This window comes from Clytia hemisphaerica, unplaced genomic scaffold (assembly GCF_902728285.1).
Source record: "Clytia hemisphaerica strain Z4C2 unplaced genomic scaffold, Clytia hemisphaerica genome assembly, whole genome shotgun sequence".
NCBI lineage: Eukaryota > Metazoa > Cnidaria > Hydrozoa > Leptothecata > Clytiidae > Clytia > Clytia hemisphaerica.
Window position 1 is genome coordinate 1891944 of NW_027104433.1, and position 22741 is coordinate 1914684.

The following is a 22741-nucleotide window of genomic DNA, read 5'->3' on the forward strand; positions in this document are numbered from 1 at the left end:
AATCCAAAAATCTGAAAAAACCTTTGGCCTTGGAAAATGAAAGATACCAGGTGAAAAGAGGACGATTCACAAAAAAAAGTCCACGCAAAAATTAATCCACTTATCAAGGTTGTTTTGGAGCACTGTTTTGTGTTGACAGTTACTATGGTAAACATTGTATATTCGTTGATAAACTGAATGTTATTCTCTGACCTAACATACTAAGATAAAATACAAATCGGGTTAACTATCGGATAATATAAACGGGATACATATACACGTCCCTTCCTACTTTTTTTTTTTTTTTTTTTTTTTTTTTTTTTTTAATACCCTAAGAAAAATAAAACAAACAAAAGTGAAGGAAAAATATATAAAATCCTTCATTCCTATTTCATGATAAAATCGTTGAATCGAGACGGTAACCGTCTTTCTCGTGTCGAGCGTCTTGGTAAGGGAGCAGGGGAAGGAGTTGATTCCTGCTCAGTTGAATGTTCATTGCTTTCATCGTTATTTGTGTTCATTATTTCTTCTTGCTGTTCTTGTATATGCGGGGGAACAATCGTGTGTTCACCATTTTCAGTTTCTTTGACATTCAACTTTCTCATTTCCGGTACTAAATCCGGAATAGCAACATCTTTGGAGCATTCTTGTGGAATTTTTCGAAGGAACCGGCGGTTTCTTAATGTTAACCTTCGGCTTCCATCCACAATAACCCTGTACTGTTTGTGAGGCAATGCTTCGGCAATGGAGCCAGTCTTGTCCCATTTGTTGGGATGGTTGCCGTGTTGGTTTTGGATCGCAACCGAATCACCGACCTGTAGGGGTTGAAGCGAGTGTCGATCCCCCTTGTTTGACAGTTCAAATCGACGGGTGTGTGTCTTTTCACGTGCGTCAGCAAGGTCGGACCATTCCCTCCTGAAAGTAATTGGTTGTAGTAGATGGTCAGGGAGGTTTCTTCCAAACAGTAGCTCGGCTGGAGAAACTCCCATGTCTGGTGCAGGCGTGTTCCTGTGAAGTAGGAGTGCTTTGGTTACTACTGCTTTGGTGTCGAGAGAACCAGTTGGGCTGACGTTCGATGTGAGGATGCGTTTCATAGTTTTTACAGCTACTTCGGCTCTTCCGTTGCTTTCCGGTAGGTATGCTGACGATAATCGGTGTCGTATTCCCCAGTTGTTGAGGAACGCGTTGAACTCGTTTGATTCGTATGGCGGACCTCCGTCGGATGCAATTTCTTCTGGGATACCAAAGGTGCTGAAGTATCGACGAAGAATGTTTTTGACGGTTGCAGCATTCGATGAAGCTCGTAGACAGGCGACTTCGGTCCAACCAGAGAAGCGGTCAGCGTAAATCAGGTATCTTTGCCCTACCATATGAAAGATGTCCGTAACGGCTAGCTGAAACGGGTAGGACGGTTGAGGTGGCTGTTCGACTGGTTCTTTCGATTGTGATGGGGCGATCTCGTTACATCTTTGGCAGTTCAGGCGTTTGTTTTGAATGTCAGAGTTCATACCTGGCCAGAAGAAACGTTGTCTCGCGTTGCTTTTCATTGAAGAAACTCCTTGGTGACCGACATGGAGCTCATCAAGAAGGCGTTGTCGAAGAGATTTCGGTACGAGCGGTATCCCCTTGGAGAAGATTAAATCATTACTTGTATATAGGCGTTCACGTAGGGACCAGAACTCGAGTAGGTTTGGTGGAACGGATTCTTTATTCGTTGGGAATCCCTCTTCAATAAGCTGGCATAGGTGGTAATAGTTTTGGTCCGTTTGTGCGTGTTTACGGATAGTTTCAAGACGTATAGTGTCAGTGGGTTGCTCGAGGGTGATGTCCTCTTCAATGTAGGCGATATGATTGTCGATGTCAACAGATGCGATGGGTTTCATTCGTGACGTTGCGTCAGACGCAGGATTTAGCTCTCCAGGTATGGGAATAACTTTGAAATTGTACATAAGCGTTTTTTCGCGGAACTTGAATACTCTTGGATTTTCGATTTTCTCTAGAGCGCGACTGTTGAAAATAGGAGCGAGAGGTTTATGGTCGACTGTTACGATTAATGAAGGGCAGCCGAGGACGAACATTCTACAACTATGAAGTCCGAACATAAGAGCTAATGCTTCACCCTCGATAGGGGCGTATCGGCTTTCCGAGTCTTTCGTGAATCGGGAACCAGCGTAAATTGTTTTCCAATGATCGGGGCCGCAGAAGACGTCCTCTTTATTTGGGCAATGACAATGTTTTTGAAACAGGGTGAAGCCTATACCGGTTTTTGACCAATCCGTCGATAACCAGGTCTGGCGGTTGAGTTGAAAAGACTTAACTCCGTCTTTGATAGCGTCAATGATTGCTACCTTTGATTGTTGAAATACACTTTCTAGAGTATCGTCCCAATAAAATTTCTTACTTTTCTCTAATAATTCCCGAAAGGGTGCCATTACTGAGGCTTGGGCAAAAGCGTATGTAGTTTGGTTGATTAAGCCGAACCAGGAACGTACATCTTTAATGTTTTTCGGTGTTGGGAATTCCTGGATGGCTTGCAATATTCGAGCTGGTGGTCGGTAACCATCCTCAGTTATATCAAAACCAGCAAACTCTACGATGTCCCCAGCAAAGTGAAATTTTTCTGGGTTAAAGATGATGCCGTTTGTTGCACACAGGTTGATGTATCTAACGCAATGCCAGAACGATTTGGTAATGTCATTATCCCAAAGGATGGAATCGTCAATACATCGAGCTACTCTAGGGAAGTCTTTGGTGATATCATCAAAGCGCTTGGTGTATCCGTCCCCGGAAGCATGGAAACCTTGAGGTGCGCGAAGGTATCTATATCGTCCCCACTCGGTGATGAACGTTGTTGCATGGCGGGCCTCTTCCGACAAGGCGACGCTGTGATATCCGTTCCAAGCGTCTAGGACGGTTTTCTTGACTCCGGGGGGTATGGCGCTGACAATGTTGAACGGCGTTTGGGTGTGGTGCGTCTCTCGACGAGTTGCTTTATTCAGCTCCTGGAGGTCGACGGTTCGTCTGGGTGTTCCGTCCTTTTTGGGGACAACGACCATACGAGAACACCATGTGGTTGGATGACCAGGAGGGATGGGTTCGATGATCCCAAGCGCCACGTCAGAATCGAGTTGGGACTTCACGGTGTACTTCCAATGATGTGGAATCGGGATTGGGGTGTGTACGGCCTTGGGTGGATGGTCTGGTAGGAACGATATGCGAAGAGGTTCACCAGTCATTACTTGGAGTTTCTGGTGTTTACATACATTAAACGCGCTACTGGCGTAATAGTCTTTAATCCATTTCTCAATGTCCATTCGATGGTCATTCGTTGGCGGAAATGGTAGTTTGTCAGGTAACGATGGACATTCTGTTCTTATCCTACAACCACACGGTGCGATGGAGGTGTCTGGTGTGTTGGGTTTAGTTGTAGTGGCGTTAACGGAAGGATCGTTGGGAAACGAATCGCGTAAAATGTCTAAGCGTTTCAGGGCGGTTTGTGAGAGGTACGTGCTGCTAACCCCTTCACATATGTATAACAGTTCCGTAGTTTCGCCGTTGGCTGTGATAATATCGACGAGGAGGGTTCCAATAATTGTTAGTTTGTTATTACCAACTCCCCTCAGACGATTTTTTGTAGGTAGAAGCCATCGCTTGGCTTGCGTAATGTTCTCGAGTATATGTGGTCCGGTAGTGCAAATCTGTGCACCGGTGTCGGCAACAGCTTTCTCGTTGACTCGTTGCAGCTCGTTGTGGGATATCCGGCCAGTTTTCGTTAGGCCGTAGATTCATATAAGCTTTCTTGTTTATTTTAACTTCAATGTCTAACATTGGTGATTTTTCCGGTGTGCTTGGGATAAAATGATCATCGACTAGATTGCCATGTGGAAGTCCATCTAGTCATAATGGGGATGCGGTATCTACTGCTGACAATAGGAAGTTGGCAGATTCATCGGGTGGGATTTCAATCGCCGAGGTCTTGGGGCTACGGCAGACATTAGCGAAGTGGTTCAATTTATTACAGTTTCTACAAGTCTTACCATAGGCAGGGCAGGTTGAACGACCCTTTGGGTGGAAGGGCTTTCCGCATCCGACGCAAGTTCTGTTGTTGTTGGTGGGTGGACGGAATGATGGCTTCGACTTCAATGCGGATACGTCAGATGTCGACTGGTGTGGCGATTGAAATTCGGATGAAGCGCGTTCAGTCGATTCCAATGTCAAAAGACGGGTTGTAAGCTGGCTCAATGTTGTTAATATTTCCATTTCAGAAAGTACCTTCGATTGATGGGACGAATTTCGGAGACCGGCAATCAGTTGGGATCGAATCATTTCGTCAGCGTATGAAGGGGTGCATCCGTTGTCTCCACAGGTTCCAGAGCAACTAAATCTACAAAGCATAGCTTGGGCTTTTTAAACGGGAAATAAATGACGTAACTGTGTTTCATTTCACCGTCACTTTGTTTTAATTTGTAAAAGTGTTGGCGATAAACTTCGGGGTGTACAGTTTTTACGGCTACTGACTTGATGAATCCAAGCAAGGCATTCTCAGACGCAGTAAGTAGGGTGTCAGGACCGATAAAATTAAACAACATCTCGTTTACTTTTTGAGAGCATGCAGCTCTTAGTTCGTTTCTGATGTCCTGCTCACTCGATAGGCCGGCCATCTCTTTATAGCGGCTCCATTCATCCTTGAAGATGATCCAACGGTTGTCAGTGGTATCGGCGTCAATAATGGGTCTCGTAAGTTTTGCACGTGATCTCCCTCCAACAGATGGGTTGGCGGTGGGCAGCAGTGACGGGAGGTGCGCGAACAGCGTGGTCATTGTTTTTTGCATCTCGAGGTGTTGTTGCTGCATTTGAATTATCATCTCGGCTTGACTTGGTGGCGGGGCGTCGGGTAATGGGGCGGCGGGCGGTATACCGTTATCTTGCGACATGGTCAAAACAAAATGGCGGTGTGACCACGGATGAAAATAGAACGATTTAGAATGTTTTGTAAACCCTTGGCAATAATCACGAGCCAAAGAGATATGAAAAGTATGCTGAAGTGAGTTTGTGTGTTTTATACAATATACAACGTTGCGAATTAATGCAAATGTTCAAGGTGTGCTCGATGTGACGTGAAGAGACTTCGTTTAGAAGATACAGAATGTTTGTTTGAACGTGTATAAACGAGCGTGGAACGTGTTGAATGTCTATGTTTTTTTTTTTTTTTGGTGAGTTCAGTTTCCACTTACGATGTTTTTGTTGATAAGAGAGTGCTTGCTTGCGTGCAATCTCACCAGTTGATAACAAAATATCCAGGAGTTGAAGGCTCACTTCTGACACCATGTATATTCGTTGATAAACTGAATGTTATTCTCTGACCTAACATACTAAGATAAAATACAAATCGGGTTAACTATCGGATAATATAAACGGGATACATATACAAACATTTCAGCAAAGATTTCCCAAGAAATCATTTTATTTTCAGTTACAACCTTGCCAAGGCACAGGACTTTAAAAACATCGGACACGCAAAGCCCGGTGTTGGATGAAGATACAATCGCAACACCAGACTTGAGTCCGGTGCGTCCGGTGCGCATTATTTTTTAAACAAACCTTGTCCAGAATCCATAAAAGTTCGAAAAATTAACACCAGACAATAAAAAGTTTCCGGTGTGGCTGAGGGATACTTTTTGGGCGGCAATCAAAAATATGTTCCATTCGTCTTCAAATCCAGTTGGTCGGTCGGTCTGTAGTTAATTTTGTCGGATTTTAAGATCTAGTAAATCCTGATGAATCAAGTCGGCAATCAACAGAATCTTATGCCACCATCTTTAATTTGCCAAACTAAATGCGCGCGCGCATGTGTTAACCTTAAAGCGGCCCTTATTTTCGGCCCCCAGGGTATTGGCTCTACCGCGTTGCTGAATTTTGACATAAAAATTTCAATAAGGGTACATAAAAAAACTTGAACCGGACTCCGTTCGCCCGTACCTGCCATTATGGGAAAGATCCTGCGAACAGCGCCCAAAAAAACCCGACGATTTTACCGACTTTCCGAATCGGGTTTTCTTGTAAATAAACAGTCGGTTGGACGACCCGAACGCAACATATTTTTGATTGCCGCCTTGGCACCGGACAAAAACACAGGACTGTCTGGTGCAATGGCAAGGTTGTGTTCACAGTTACGTTCTATCATTTTCTAAATTCTACATATATATAGGTGCAATCAAAGTCATAAAATTTGAGAAAAAAGGGAAAGGTTACGAAATCTTCTTGTATACAATACAACCACAAACAGCTCTAAATTAGGGTTGGACGGGTAGGATCTAAGGAACTAAAAGTCCAAGAATGGTCCAATAGGGCTCAGAATATTGAAATATTAGAATAAATTTATCAATTTGCCCAAAAGCGACTTTTTTCACCCAAACTTCTATTGCTGAAAACAAGGAATTAACCAAAATTCCCAATATATTTTGACCGAGATTTGGAGATTGGGTACATGTAAAAAATAACTTAAAAGAAAAGTCAACAGTAAATGACTTACCAAAACTTTCCAGTTGCTAAAACTGGTACTTCAATTTCATCTTTATAGAATAGAATTATTCCAAATTCAAAAAAATGTTATCCAGTTATGGAAGGAATGATCCCAAGAAATTTCCACTTTTTGAGACCGAACTGTGACTGTGAGTGACCTCGACACTCGTGCGCATGGTCTGCAGATAAACGAAGTTGCGGAGCAATTAAAGGAAAAGCGCGGGAAAATTAGTGCGGAAAATTAAGGGCGTTGAAAATTCATTTGGTTTGGGCGTGAAATTTTTGGCAAACCGCCCTTTTCTGAAAAATTCTGGCTCAAAAGTTCATAATCGTTACACTTCATAATGTTACGGTCTGTGTAATCTGTGTAAAGGTGTAATCTAGCTAAATAAGGTGATTTTTTGCCTAGTCTCTCTAGAGGCACAATGAATAAAGTGAAAAATCTCCAAACAGCGCGCAAGAAATACACGTTTTTCCATGATGAAAATGGCTAAAAAATTAAGAATATGCTAAGTATATCACCATCATGGAATTTTGCTACTCAAGTTTAGAATGTCATTTTTAGAGCATTTTAAATTATAAGCTGCCAATTACCCCCAAGTAATAAGAATGCTGTAAGAATATTTTAGGATGATTTTCCCAAAAAAGTTAAGAATATCCATGATGAAATGTATTGATGAAATGGATTTACACCATTCTTATAAAAAAAGCGTGTAGCGGGCGGATGATTCGTGACATAGGATATTGACTCGCACAACTGCTGATGATTTTTTTATCCTTATGATGCGTACTAACATCAAACCTTCTCAATCTTTCAGAGTTGGTTGAAATGTAGAGTAGGAAAGAATAATAAGAACACAGGCTAAAAATTCAAAGAAGTTTTTATACCATATTTTTCAATAGTTATTCACATTTTCGAGTAATTCAATTAAAAATGCTATGTGTTATACAAAATAAAAAATAAATCGACAATAAAGTAGAAGTTATTGTTTTATTCAAGACCACGCCCACTTATAGAGTACAGTATATCCACTCAGAAATATCTTTCCAACGAGACTCTGGTTATTGTTTTTTATGACATAAAAATCCGTATACTTTGTAAAACGACTCGTGGGCGCGGCTCGAGTTTCTCTCTATTTACATGGGGTAGAAAAACAAAAACAAAAAATAAAAAAATATTAGAGAAAATAAGTATTTTTTAAAAGCTTTGGACCCTTCGCTGAAAAGTTTGAACAAAACATGCCCACCCGTGGAAATTATTCGAATGAAACAGTCAACCTCATTTGAACACTATCTTAGAATGATGATGACTTGGTGAATTTCTGAAGCATAAAACCATAGATAATACAGAAACAAATATTAATCAAATCATACCTTTTAAACGTTTTATTTTTACATAAGAGTTCCCGTTTCATATCAGACACATATTTCATATCAGGACAGTGTCTCCCTATAGTTTTATTATGCTTATATAAGCAAAAATGTTTTTCTTTCCCTTTTTCTTACCAATCTTGCTCCAGATCTGTGTCAATTCAATGTGAAAAGCTTGGAAATTAAAATTGACGAGTAAGTAAACGATAGCATTCTTATTTAAAACAAAACCTTTAATTGAAATCAATGCTTTTGGAAGTAGACAAGCTTTTTTTAATAAGAGCTTGAGGATGAAATTAGGACAAACCTTAAGAGCCAATACGCGCTTCAAGTTTCAGAAATAATAAATATAATACGAATTTTAAACACCCCAAAAGCATCTAAACCTGAATATTTTTATAGGATGACGGAAACGTAAGAAATCAAGAACATGCCTAAAGACCAAAAAAAAAGGAAAAAACACAAGTCGTCAAGTTGAAAAAAATATTAATAAAATTTATGTACAAGTTTCATATTATTCACAAAATTTCACTAGACTAAGTTTAACTTTACTACCACCCGACCCCATCAGAGGCTAGTGGAAAATTCTTAAAAAATTCGCCTTGAAGAAAATAATCAACGAAAGAGAACTATTGTTTTGACGCGTTTGACGTTTCTTAACTCAAAAATAAGAAATTGTGATTCCTTTGGCTTTGATGGTATTATGAGACAACTGAGGGCGAATCAGGTTGAAAGTCATCGTTTTTATAATATTCTAGAACATTTACTGTTGGCTTTAATACTCAAGATATTAGAAGAATATTTTCCCTCAAAAGAATGAAAAAACTCCGAACCTAAAAAATATTTTTGTACTATAACCTGTGAATACTACTGTACTTCAGGACCAATTTTTATAGATCTTATTTGGAAAAGAATTCGCTGTTACAGAGAGCCGAACAGTTCAACATTTGGCCAACCAATCAAATCAAGATACAGAAGCGATAATTCTTTTGCAAGGAAACACCCTAAAATAGCGAGACTAATTCTATTGTTTAAAGATCGCCATAGAATCTGTATTTTTGCTCGAATACCAAATACCATTCACTTGAACGCCGCTGAATCCAATCGAATCGAAGTGAACAACAGCGATGACTTTACTCAGCGGGAACCTAGTCCGATCGACTATTCACAAATACTCGACTCTTCTGGCACAGCACACGGAGCGACTATTTGTTGCGTAGCTAGTTCGCTTTCGTTTGAGCTCGTGATAGTCGGGCTAGATGGATGCTGTTGAACAATGCTGCTCAAACTCTCTCCTTTCGAACTACTTGATTCTAAGGTCGGCTGGTTCTCCACTTCCGGTAGACTAGCACATACATTGTGGCTACTCGCAGATTTCATGTGTACATTCTCCAGGCTAGATGTGACGCTAACAGTAGTGCTACGTGGTGCTGGAATGAGTGATGCATTAGACTCGACGTCATGGTCATGTGCATGAAAGGGAGCAATGTATGAACGACTATCCAGGCTAGTGCTATCGTTGCTACCCGTAATGCTTGGTTGTTGTTCTATAATGGAATATAAACAATAAATCGTTGACAGTTGAGGTTTTTGATTTCTAATTTTCTCCCATTACGGAAGCAAACGTTCAATTTTGAAAAGGCGATCCCTTACACAAATCGAACGTTTGCTTCCATAATGGCGGAAATGGAGTAACTTAGCCAATCATGAAAAACCTCTATTTCGTATTGATAGCGAGTTTTGTTTCTTCGCAAAATGAAAAACGTACAATAGTCCACTGTTTTAGACAACGTCCATTTTTCAGAGACCCACAGTCTAGATACTTTGAAGGTGTAAAATCGTGGGAAGAACTGGACGAAATGACGTCAGAGTAAAAAAATATGAGGGTTCTCTTTTCATTTTGATATGTGAAGTTGTACATGTTGTTACAAATAGTGAAAGCTAGAGCTTTATGAAAATTTTTGAACAAGGAATAAATATGAAAATAATACCTTTTGAAATAGTTGCTTTGACTGCCAAAACACTGCCACTGCCAGCGTCCATCATACTACTGTTGCCGCTGTTTCGACGTAACGGACTGTTCTTATTATGTACGGACCCGGACCCGTATGCTTCTTCTCGTTCGTTAAATTCAAAATTAACACCTTTCCCATTCCGTGAGGTTGTCACACCGGTACATCCTCCTGATCGACATAAAGAGACTGGCACTACACCATACACGTATCCAAGTGCGATCGGAACTCCAACGCCAACAGTTAGGGCGGCAAGAAAGGGCGAAACGATAACGGAAAGGGCGACCCCACCAGTGATGGCAAGATTGCGTTTGTGAACATTGTCAGCATAATCGAATCGCTCGCGTATCTGGAAAATGAAGAAAAAAGAAAGTTAAAAATATCTTATTGTTATCTAAATTCAAAAATCTCCAATTCGAACCTTTTTGATTTGAATCTTGAAAAAAATACATAGGAGTTAAGATGCAGGGGTTTTAAAAGCATATATTATTATAGTGTCGGTTTAGTCATTGAGGATTACTTAACTAGCATCATGAAATTTTTCTCTATTTTTCAAAATTTTGAAAATCAGCATCTGTTGTTAAAAACTAAAGGGGAACTATGAGGAAATACATTTAGGAGAGGATAAAGTTAAAGAACAGAAGCTTTGAGTAATTTATGAGCAAAATATTTTGTACTTTTTATTTGTTATTCCTTTTGATTGAGCAGTTTTGAGTATAGTGTAAGATTGAAGAAGAGGCTTAACTGAATTTCAAAATTTTAAAAATTATTTAAATAAGATATAGGTATAGACTAATCCTCCGATCTAAGTAGACCAATCTATTTTGAGCCAAAACTTTAAAACCAGATTGCAGTAATTATAAAATAGATGTTAGACGAAGATCCAAGAACCAAGGTTTATATTTTGATAATAAGAGAATTAAAATTGATCGAGTTTGTCCTCTTGAAAAGTGTACGTGACATTTTTCAATAAAGTGATGATCAAATTACATGAGTGACTGATTACATGTTTTTATATAAGAACGTACTACGTAAAACCAGACTCAGCCTTCTAATTTTTCGGGATCTTCAGTCTTGAATGCTCTCACGATATTCTTAAATATACAAAGTTTATTCACCACCAAAACTCTTTTTAAAATACACGCTTTTTTTTAAATAAGAATACACTTTATAAGAATGTCCATTATGAAAATGGCCAAAAGATTATGAATATGGTAAGAATATCACCATCATGGAATTTAGCAACCGAACCTAAGAATGCCATTTTTAATGCATTTTAACCTGTAGATTGCCAATTTTGATCTTAACCTAAGAATACCGTAAGAATATTTTGGATGATTTTCGCCAAAAAGTTAAGAATATCCATGATGGAATGAAAAAAAAAAACATTCTCATAAAAAAAAGCGTGTAGCCCTAAGATCAGTATTACAACAATTTCAATATTTCTCGAACTCTGAGGCCCAGGTTTTTCTTAAGTTTAAGGGAGAAAACAAAGTGACTACACATGTTAAAACACACGCAATTATCAATTTGAAAACCAATTAACAGTGTTGTTTTATCTGATAAACAAACAAGTAAACACAGGATTAATTACACTCTTGTTTTTTTATTAGAACTAACAAACTTTTTTCGAGACTCAGTTGTTCTTATCTTTTCAGCACTCTACAATTCAAATTGTTCTTAATTTCAAGGTAAATTTCAGGTTTTTTAAACCTATTGTGAGAGTCAAACCCGTTAATTTTCTAAAAATTCAGCTACTTCAGGCTAAGAAATATTCTTAAATTGTTCTTAACTTTTGGCATTTTTGAGCCTCATTGTCCATTCTAAAATTGTTCTTGTAAAAGACCATTCTCCTCAACATGATAATGTGTAAACAGCTTAAACAAATTTATCGCAAGTCTCTTTTAGCTGGATGTAGCTATCTTTCACATTTAGATATGTTATATCTGGTTATATTGTTCTGATCCGAAAACTCTCTTTAAAATAAAAGGATATCAGTAAAAGAGAGCTATTTAATAAGGGCATCCCAGACCCCGTTGGTTTATAATACACAAATAAGATACGTTTCTTAATAAGAGCAAACTATATAATAACATAAGGCTTTGATAGCAAAAATATTAAGAATAAGTTAATAACATTTTCAGGCTTCGCTGACTCTAAAGCACCCAATTTCTAAGGCACTAAATGTTAGACACACAGATTTAATCAAAAAGTACTCGACAAGTAAGACAGAAAGTCGAGCGTCTAATCAATTAAACAATTTTCGACCCCCTGAGAAAGAGAGTATTACACCCCCTAGAGAAGGAAGAGAAATTGCAGATGAATTTAAAAAGAGATGTTGTAAATTCAATTAAAATAAGTAATAAACGAATGGGGGTGTCACTACATTTCAACATTTTTAAAGATTTTTTAACTTCATTAAGTCAATTTAATTTAATGACCGTCAGATAGTCATTAGCTCAATAATTGAAAACTATTGTTATTGAAAAGACGTTAAAATCAACAATTTTGGTTAATTTACGACAGGAAAATAATTTACACTCAAATTACAAGGACAGTTGTCAGACGACAATGTCTTTTCCATGCTAATGATGTCACTTAATGACGTCATTTGAGATAAATGGAAGGGTTTTATTAGCGTAAGGTTTTGGCATTTTTCCAACTAAAAAGACAAAAACAAAAAATGAAAAACAACTTTCTGTTTTGATTTTTTTCTATGGGGTAAACAAAATGGTTATCAAAAATTAAAAATTGTGATTTTAGGGAATTTAGGGAACAATTAAGGAAAAAACCAAAAAAGTCGAGAGTATACACGTTTGTTTAAAAGAATATCTAAAATTTTTGAAGTCTTCTGATGTTCTTCACTTTTTGGGATTTAGGGCTAAAAATTGTTCTTAACAACAAGGCCATCGAAGCCTTATGTTCTTATATAGCTTGTTCTTATATAAAAAAAAACTTGTATCTGACAGACCATAACCATGAAGTATCTTTTCGATAGTCGATATCTCTGCTCTTTTTTAAAAATACTGTAAGAAGAATTTTTTTTGATTCACTGATATCTCAATATTTGCAAAGATGATATCGTTTGGAAGAATACCATGAATTTAGGAAGATTTGCAATGGCTTTCAATGGCCTTAAACTTAGACTCCTGTATGAATCTATGAAGAAGAATGATCTCCAAAGAAAAATTGCTGCTTCTATGATATTCAAACCATGAATCCAACGAACGACTTAACGACTGTTGGTTTCAAATCATTTAAATCAAAATTACACTTTCTAGAAAAAATACCTCTAAACCCCTATGGTTAATAGACAGGAATTTCACTTACCCTTCTACCAACATAAATTGGGATTCCAATCATCATGGCGGGTAAAACAACACCAGCAGCCAGACCAATACCAACAGGTGCACCAATGAGCGTACCCATTTGCCACATTATCTTTTTCTTACGACTCCATGGTTTTTTACCCCAAAATGTACACCCAGACGGACTGAAATGAAATGAGAAGGAATGCTAGTTAAAGACATAATCAATTGTCTGATTTATACATTAGTGTGGCAGGCTTCTTATTTCTGTTTTGTTTTTCAATCAGGAGTAAAAACATTGCTTGCAGGAACTGCTTCTGAATTTTAGAGCACGGAGTCGTACTTCCATTTCAAATGGTTAGATAAAAAATCAAAGTCTACCTTAGGTAATGTAAATCAGAAATTTCTTTCATACAAAGCCAACAAAATTCACCACCGCAGACTGCACAAGTCATATGGTTACAAGAACCATCGTCCATCTTAATAATCAGTGCCATGCATTTTGGACATGGTTTAATGTCTTCTTGCATATTTGATGATTTCCTTTCAGATGAAGTAAGTGAGCGGATTTCAAATTGATTTTGCATTCTAGCTAAGTCACATGTTGTATTTGGATGCCATAATTGGCGACAATGATAACAAAATTCATAGTTACAACCAGCCCGCATACATTTCAACTGTGGGCAGCTTGCACAACCAGAGGCTATAACCGCATAACCGCAATCAGGTGCTGGGCACCATCTAATGTCTGGTATACCAACTAAAGCTCTACGTAATGTGAATTCTTCATATTTTGCATAAAAGTTATCGTCACTGAATATCATTTTAACATCAGACGGGTGAAATACTTCTGAGCATTCTGGGCATGATACCATTACCCGACATTCCTTGACCGCTATAATCAAGTACTGTTTTAAACAATCAATACAATTTCTATGTTCGCAACTCAGTAAGACAGGAAACAAATTATTGTTCTTCCATGAAAAACATATGTTACACATCAACATGGATTGGTCTGGTTTAGAATCACTATTTGGTGATTTCGAAGAAGTTTTTTCACATGACTTAACACTGACAGTATCGATACTCTCTTTGCTTTTATGTCTCTTGTTGGATGATCGAAATATATTCCGTAAATTAAAATTACTGTTCTTCCTTGATATAGAAGCAGGACTTGAATGCCCTGAAAAGGTACTTGTAGATGCCATGTTGTATAACAAATTAAGAACAACAAAATAGCATGTACTTCCACAAATCACCAAGTCCCCAACAACAAATAAACAAAAACCCAACTTTATTGTATTATTGATGTTTAAACGTGATCTAAAAAGTAAGGCAATATAAATATGTTATACACGTTTTTTTTTTTATTAGTTTAACCTAGTTTATAAGAACATATAGGCTGAAATTCGTCGAAAAATTAAGAACATCTTAAGAACATGCCCAGCCTCAGTTTGGAAAAAAAATGACAAGAAACTACAATTTTTTCCTCTTTTTAAGCAGTTTTAACCGAATTTAGTCGTGGATCTTCAAAAGTCGAGAGTCAAATATTGTCCAAATTTTGCCAAATTTAAGTGCTCTTTGTTTTGTATCATATTGTCGATTTAGAGTAGTCTGAAAAATTAAGAACGCATTTAAGAACATTTTAGGCTGAAAATTGCTAAAAAAATAAGCACATAAAGGCTCAGCCAAATTTTAGGTGTTCTAATAAAAAAAAAAACGTGTATTGACAGACAAAAAAAAGCGATCAGTGTTAAAACTTCTAAAATCTGTCTGTAACAGAGTAGGAAAGATAACATTTTGATCACATCCATTATGTAGTGGTAGCACATGAGAAAACCACTCAAGAATGGATATTTTCTTAAAAACAAAAATTAATAGCTAGTAGATCAATCAACTTGATGACGACGGAATGAGACATAATGGATCAAATGAAGCAGCGATTAAATACAATTATGAAATCAAGTTGTCATGGTATAAATTATAGGGTCATTAAGAGATTTTTCTAGAGAGGTTGAAAATATAAAACAATACTGTTACCTTTAAATCAATCTACTGCTGTCTACTAAATAATTTTTAAGATCCAAAGCGAGTGGTAAAAGATATGTTATCTACAACTGAAGTGTTATTAAGTATAGTTTCAATTAGAAGAGCATCTAAATAAAAGTTGCAATCCATCTTTAGATTTCAGACATAATAATTGATTGTACTGCAAAAACGCTCAAAGTTTATATTTTTACACAACCAGATTTATATAATTATAATAGATAATGGGTTTGTTTTCAAGAGCTGTCAACAAGCAAAAAAAAAAATGAAAGCACTCATCTCTCAGCTATGGTTATACTCAAACAGAATTTAATGGTGGTACTCTTTGGTTTGGTGTACTTTTAGTTAAGTGCCCCTGTATCAAAAACTAAGAAATAAAAACAGCTTCAATTTCTAAACAATTGTTTGAGTCTAGTCCTTTTTCATCAGTATTATAGTATAGGTTTTAAAATGTTGGAACAATGGTTTATTATATGAATCAATTTCTATAAGGTCAAATAACAAGAGAAGAATAATTTCCCCTAAATTTTGCTAAAACTTATTTATACACTATACTTAAAAAGTTAAACTTCAAACATACATAAAACTGAAACTAGTTAAAAAAAAGTGTTTTCCTCATTTATTTCCAAACAAAAAAAGTACATAACAGATTTGACACAAAATATGAAAGTAGTAAAAAATAAAACATCTGCTCTATCATACCAGACACATAAAAAAATGAGATATGCACGAAGGATCAATTTTCATAAAAACAAGTTTAGAGTTGAGCAAAACCTTCTTAATTTAAAAAGAGAAAAGATGCCACAGGATAAAGAGATAACGATACTGAAGAAAAGCAAGCACTATTGACAAAAAAGGGAAAAAAACCTTTTTATTATTAAGAATATCAGAAGAAGGGAGAAAAGAAATCAACCTTAAAAGAAGTTTTTTTTCAGTAAACATAAATAATTGATTGCGTTAGTCAATAACATGAGCATACCATACTACCGTAATATTGATTGATCGTTCAAAAACAGAGAAAAATAAGGGAAAATGATGGTTAGCGGGCTCAAGTTACATGTTATGTTTGTTGAAACTATGTCATTTAAAATGCAATTAGGCTTTGTAAATCCTGGCAAGAATAAATAAAACTCAGTTCTAAACATTATGTAACAAAACTTTAAAAAACAAAAATCTTGCATATATATACACTTTTTTTTTATAAGAACCAGTAAAACTTTGCTGAGGCTTTACTTTTGTGGCCCTTTGAGCACCAAATTGTTCTTGTCCTGTTCTGGTTTACAGGGCATATAATTGAGGTATTTTAGACGATTTACCCAATTTTTACTACTTTGACCCCTAAATTGCTTGAATTGTAGTAATTTAAGGCAATTTTGAACCTCATTGTTCTTTCAAAAGAATTAAGTGTATTTCAAGAATTTTGGTAAAAGAGACTTAAGACTACTGTTCTTGAAAAATATAACTTCTGAGTGATTGCCTGATTCTTTGCTTTTCAAAAAAATAGTCCTACAATAGAAATACAATGTGGGTCAGGCAAATAGGATTGAAAAAGCAAACCAGATTATATTATTTGACTTACTACTTAAATTGAGTAGTTAGTGCCCAAGTCAACAGTCAAAAGAGTAATGTGGAATTTAAACACAACAGTCCAGGTCGGTCATCAGAAAATCTTTTGTGGCGATCACAATGTCCGAATAAAAAAGAAATAAATTATTAAACCTCAGAAAAGGAGCAATGAAATAAAAGGATCCCAAAACCTTTTGATTCTAAAATAGTTATTTGTGTAAAAGAAATATGCTCCTAAATATAATTAAAACTTTGCATCTCGCCAATCGCAGATGATTTTAGGTTTATGCAAAGAAAAATGTAGAGAGATAAAGAAGTCAGTATCATTTGAGATGTGAGATCATCTTAATTAGACTATGTCATGTCTTCCTTTGTTTCAGGCGTAAAACTCCTACTCTTCAGGATATGTACACTGCTCTTGTTTTGAATATTGAAATTCTCCGGATACATCGCATGTGCACTGAAAATTTAACAAAACTCAGGAGAGTTTGAAAACCTTCAGCCAATCCACTGTGTTTTAAACATTCTTTTATTTCAAATCTCTATTGATAAATGTCTTTTGATTAAAATTTCGATTATGTTTTTAATCCTATCAAAAAGCAAATTTCCAGTGGAGGTCACTAGTGGCCGCCCATAGCAGTGACTATTAGACCAAATCTAAATGAACACTCTAAAAAGTCTATATTTATTTATAATCTCTTTTCTGTTACACAGAAATTAGTTTTGTTAATACTGAAACTTTGTCCCAAGTTAGAGCAGTTGACAGTATGCTTATCAGTGCTTATAGCTTGAAAATTGCTGGGTAACAGGGTTCGAATTAAAGCTTCGAACTTCACAAAATGCGAAGTGAATTTTAGATTTAGCGACCCAAATAGATTTCTCAACTCAAAAATGCAAAGTTAAAAATGTTTAAGAAAACACCTATTTTGCTAAACTTCATTTATTTGTTTGTCTATTGCTTTATAGACTCTCTACCTCGCAACTTTCTTCATTTGTTTATCTATTGTTTTATATACTCACTATCGCAACTTTCTTCTTTATTTTTTCTATTTTTTTATAAACTCACAACTTTATTCACTTGCTTATGTGTTTCTTTATCTACTCGTTGCTTCAAAACTTCACTATATTTTGCTTTGTCTATAATGTCTTACTTCAAGTCTTACTTCGCTTTTCTAGAGAAATGAATTGAAGATACTTTCGCATTAAAATTATGAATTTTAGGAGCTTCACTATTTTTCTGAGCAAAGCGAGTTAAAAGGAGCGCCACAGGCAAAAATTTTTCACTGTTTGCAAAGCATTTTTAGTATTTCTCGATGTTGTTTGGAAGAAAAGGCGAAAGTATCTTCAATTCATTTCTCTAGAAAAGCGAAGTAAGACTTGAAGTAAGACATTATAGACAAAGCAAAATATAGTGAAGTTTTGAAGCAACGAGTAGATAAAGAAACACATAAGCAAGTGAATAAAGTTGCAAGTTTATAAAACAATAGAAAAAATAAAGAAGAAAGTTGCGGTAGTGAGTATATAAAACAATAGATAAATAAATGAAGAAAGTTGCAAGGTAGAGAGTTTATAGAACAATAGATAAACAAGTTAATAAATTAGCTAAGTAGTGAGTTGATGAAGCAATAGATATAAACAAATGGAAGAAGTAGCAAAATAGGTGTTTTCTTAAAGTTTTTTTAATTTTGCACATGGTTTCCATAGTTCGCACCCCCCCTTTATAAAGGGGGGGTAGCGATGTTCAGAAAATCTCAGAAAGGGGGGGGGGGGTAAGAGAATTTTTTCTAGAAAGGGGGAAGTTTTTAGAAAGGGGGGGGGTTCATCTAGAAAGGGGGGGTAAGATGTCAGTGGTATGTTTTTTTTTGTGTTTTCCCAAATTAGAAGTTTTATTTTTAATTTACAATGCAACGTCTTCTTTATTAATTGTTTAGTATGTTTGAAACATTCGATTCAAAATGATTCTATTTTTTTCGCAATGCAGTGTGTTCTATTTTCTTTTGTAGGATTTTAAAATTTTGAGGGGGGTAGCATCAAATTTTAAAAGGGGGAAGAACCTAGGGTAGGGGGGGTAGCTCTAGGGTAGGGGGGGTAGTGACCCCCTTCCGAACTATGGTTTCAGCTTCCCCCTTAAAATAAGGGGGGACTTGAATTTTGGGCTAAGTTTCAAGGGGGAAATTTGAAATTTTCAGAAAGGAGGGGGGAGTAATTCATGTGAATCCAAATGTCTTTTCATACTCTTACAAACTTTTTTTTTAATTACTTACTTTTTTTACTAATTACTTTTTTAAATACTTTAATATACCGTTTGAGGTGGTAAACTAAGGGTGAAAATTGAAAATTTTCTGTCGCCCAGCCATGGTTGGTTGATTTTTTGGCCCCTGTAATAACTACTCTCGGGTACCTAATAGCCGTCCCCCCGCTAATTAATTTTTCGAAAATTTTCCACCCAGGACATTCTTATTCCAACCCCCCGCTTATTAACTGTTGGGAAAATGTTTTTGAAAGTTCCCCTCTTTTGTCCTAATTCGGCTGTATTAGCCTCCTTTTCAAAAAATTTCCACTCAGGACATTTTATTCCAACCCCCTGCTTATTCCAATCCCTCCGGCTATTAGGTACCCGAGAGTAACATTCTTTGTAATAAACGCCACAGTTGTAATAAACGCCACAGTTGTAATACTTGCTACACTTTGTAATACCAAAAGCTATAAATATAAATATAAATGCTATAAAAATGGATTTGTAAAAAGCCCTGTAAATTGCATTAATATACATTTTTGAAAACAGAAATTTTAAGATTTAGATCCAAAATTTCCTAAAATAAATAAGATAAACTGGGTCCAGTCCTAAATACTTAAAAATGCAAAATAATGAATGGCCTTACTGTCTTAATCATGGGTCAATTAACATTTATCATAGAGAAATCATAAACCTGCTTTTGGTAATTTCTCTGATACAAACAAAGAAAAACCTTTATATGAAAGAATAATCAATAATGAATAATGACTTTTTCAACCAACCAAATTTCAAAATGTTGTATTAATTGGCTATGAAAAGAAAAATATACATGAAATGTTTTAACTTTCATAAAAAACAAAAAGAGATTCGAACGACTCCTCTAACTGATTTTCCAGGCATGTCAGACAGCTTCACCTACATTTTTATAACTAAAACCTTTACATCATGTCATATTTACTGTCTTAATGGTTTTGAAATCTTAGAAAAATCTCCAAGTTTTGTTTTGGATGGAAATTTCCCTTTAATATAAAGTGCGTCAGGTGTTATTACAAAGTGTCAGCTTTTTGTATTACCATGAACCTATAAACGACTGGACATCCATCTCCTTTGTATTTTTGAAGATAACACTGCTAGCTTCGTTGCCGCCTCATTAAAATCATCAAATGAAACAAATTCTGATGGTATACCTCTTGGGAATACCTTGCTAACAACGTCAAAATTTCGACAAAAGTCTTTGTTGTTCTACTTTTCTCAAGTCTTTTATCTATATCATAACAAAGATAACAGAGGCAAAATCATCGTCAGCTTGTCAAAACTCCGACTAATATTTCCAAATTTTGACTTAAAAGTGTCTAATAATTTTAGAGAGTGTCACATTCTAATTTCGATATTCTTATGACACAGGCTCTCAACTTTGGCAAGCTATTTTTTTCAAGTCATAAAAAAAATTATTGGAGTGACAAAAGGAATTCAAAAGTATACACGCAGTTGAAATTCTGCATTTTAGAGTTGAAAATGTTGATAAAATATATTGCAAACTCGTGAAAAAAGTTTAAAATAATTTTTTTGTGCATTAGGATAGGAGTAATGTTCAAGCTCTATCAATCATTTTACCTAAACAATTCAAAGAAACAAAATTACGACGGAATATTGTCGGATTTTTTATAGCAATTTTGAAATACAGACGGCAACGAAGCTCGCTTCAAAGAGACAATAAAAGATAGATGTCCAGTCGTTTATATGTTCATGGTATTACAAAGTGTCAGCTTTTTGCATTACAAAGTGTCAGCTTTTTGTATTACAAAGTGTGTTGATTTTCATTACAAAGTATGTCTAGTTGTATTACAAAGTGCGTTAGTACAGCCCCTCTATCTAATTTGTATACCAGGGGCCATGTCTTTAATAAATTCCATGTGTACTCTAATCAAAAAATTTAAGGGGCACTTCAAAGAAAAAGAAGATCGAAGGGGGTATTAGGAAATAAGGGCACAGTACAAATCGAATTCCAAATTGAGGGGGGAGAAATGGATAAGGGGTAATTTGCTGTTTAAGAGCCAGTTTTTTTAAGAATGGGGCAGTTTGGGGCAGTTCCAATAGTTTGAAACTTAGATTTTTTTCATTTTTGGATATGTTGTTAAGTACAATGAACTGAGTAAAATCCCAAAATATTTTGGTCTGAAAATCCATAATGGCGGATTTATGCCAATTTGAAGTTTTTGACATTTTTGGGCATTGCACTTAAAAAGTTTTTTGATATAGAACCATGCTTTCTCAAATCAAAATGAGGAATTGATTTTGGGTGATTCTGAAACTATGGCCAGTAAACTATACAATTTTCCAAAAAATCAAAATTTCAAAATGGTAGCTGGAGTTTGACGTCACAAAAACACTACAAATTTGATTTTAGGGGTATTTAAGAGCCATCTGACCTGTCCCAGGGGAGTTTCTTACTGCTCAAAATAATATTTTCTGGTAGTCAGTCCCTGGTCTATCCATTTGAAGTGATTGCAATAAAAAAATTCCGGCCCCTAGCCTACTGGCCCTAGAGGCCCGAAAAGCCAATAAGGTCTCAAAAAAGTACCAACTTTAGCCCAATTTTCCTAGAAATCCCAACATTGTCTGACCTCCGAACTCTTCTGTTCCTGAAAGACAACCGCCTGGTCTCTTAGGATCAAAAGAGAAACCTATACGTGATCTCCTACCATTAATTTTTTATCTTGATTTAAAGATTTTCTTAACATCGCTCGAAAAATGACTAAAATTCGGGATATTTTGGCCCATTGGCAAACTTCAAAAGGGTCTAGGTCACTGAATTTGTTATAATATAAGGGCTATGATGAATCTTTTATATAAAAACAATGAAACTAGGTGAAAAAAAGTTGTCAAATGTGCTTTTTTGGGCCAAAAAGGCTTTTTTTTCAATTCTTTGACTAGAGCTGAGGTCATTCTATTGCAGCCATCCTATAGATAGTTCAAGAATTTATCAGAAGTTGGAACCTTTTCCTTTCTTTTAAAGATTAGGGCTAGCTCAAAGTCAGTTTTAACTCTAAAATCCTAAAAATCTTGACAATGTTGCTCAAAACAACAATTTTTGCTCAAGATTGAACAGAAAATGAGCCCACTCAGATAATAAAATCTTGGTTTTTTGGAAAAGTTTCATGAGGATAGTACAAATATTCATCAAGATCTTTACCTCCTGATCTACCATTTAAGGATCAAGTCTGTCAAAATGTGCTTCTAAACTCTCAAATCTTCAAAGGTGAACTTTGCCAACCCCATAAAACAATTTTGCCATCAACCTTTCTGCCCTTAAATACTTAGAGATAAGTCCAAAATGATTTGATTTTTTTGGGTCGGCAGGTTTCGAGGTAGGGTCGGTCGGGTGACGGCAAACCAACAATTTTTTAAGTCCAGCCTTACTGGCCATAGTTTCAGAATCACCCAAAATCAATTCCTCATTTTGATTTGAGAAAGCATGGTTCTATATCAAAAAACGTTTTAAGTGCAATGCCCAAAAATGTCAAAAACTTCAAATTGGCATAAATCCGCCATTATGGTTTTCAGACCCAAATATCCCAAACCTTAAATTGAATGAGATCATCAAATAATTGTAATTCGATTGATTGTCGATGAAACGGACATGAATCTCAATATCGAAGGGTTTATTCCCGGGCAATTTCATTTTAAGATTTCTTCGCTTT

At 36.0% G+C, this 22741-nt stretch overlaps 2 protein-coding genes across 2 annotated transcripts in view; both read right to left on the bottom strand.

Annotated features, from left to right (window-relative positions):
- The window catches only part of LOC136820686 (dual specificity tyrosine-phosphorylation-regulated kinase 4-like), a 52223-nt gene extending 45567 nt beyond the window's left edge, over window positions 1–6656 (bottom strand). The window contains exon 1 of the mRNA XM_067076885.1: window positions 6512–6656. The gene's annotated coding sequence lies outside the window, so the exon portion shown is untranslated. The remainder of the gene's footprint in view (window positions 1–6511) is intronic.
- A 714-nt stretch (window positions 6657–7370) lies between these two features.
- Window positions 7371–14527, bottom strand: LOC136820687 (E3 ubiquitin-protein ligase RNF19A-like). The gene is made up of 4 exons (XM_067076888.1): window positions 13574–14527; window positions 13215–13377; window positions 9864–10233; window positions 7371–9419 (listed from the first exon to the last, which is right to left on the bottom strand). Exons 1-4 carry the CDS (start codon window positions 14398–14400, stop codon window positions 9034–9036), a joined length of 1746 nt encoding a protein of 581 aa, XP_066932989.1. The 5' UTR covers window positions 14401–14527; the 3' UTR covers window positions 7371–9033.
- Window positions 14528–22741: the final 8214 nt, after the last annotated feature.

What these genes read in the sequence shown, in the direction of transcription:
- LOC136820687 (XM_067076888.1), bottom strand. Translation starts at nt 14,400, where the DNA reads ATGGCATCTACAAGTACCTTTTCAGGGCATTCAAGTCCTGCTTCTATA. An exon ending in TCTGATTTACATTACCTAAG is followed by an intron (nt 13,378 to 13,573) that starts GTAGACTTTGAT and finishes ATTTCATTTCAG; the next exon opens with TCCGTCTGGGTGTACATTTT. An exon ending in CAATTTATGTTGGTAGAAGG is followed by an intron (nt 10,234 to 13,214) that starts GTAAGTGAAATT and finishes TTCATTTTCCAG; the next exon opens with ATACGCGAGCGATTCGATTA.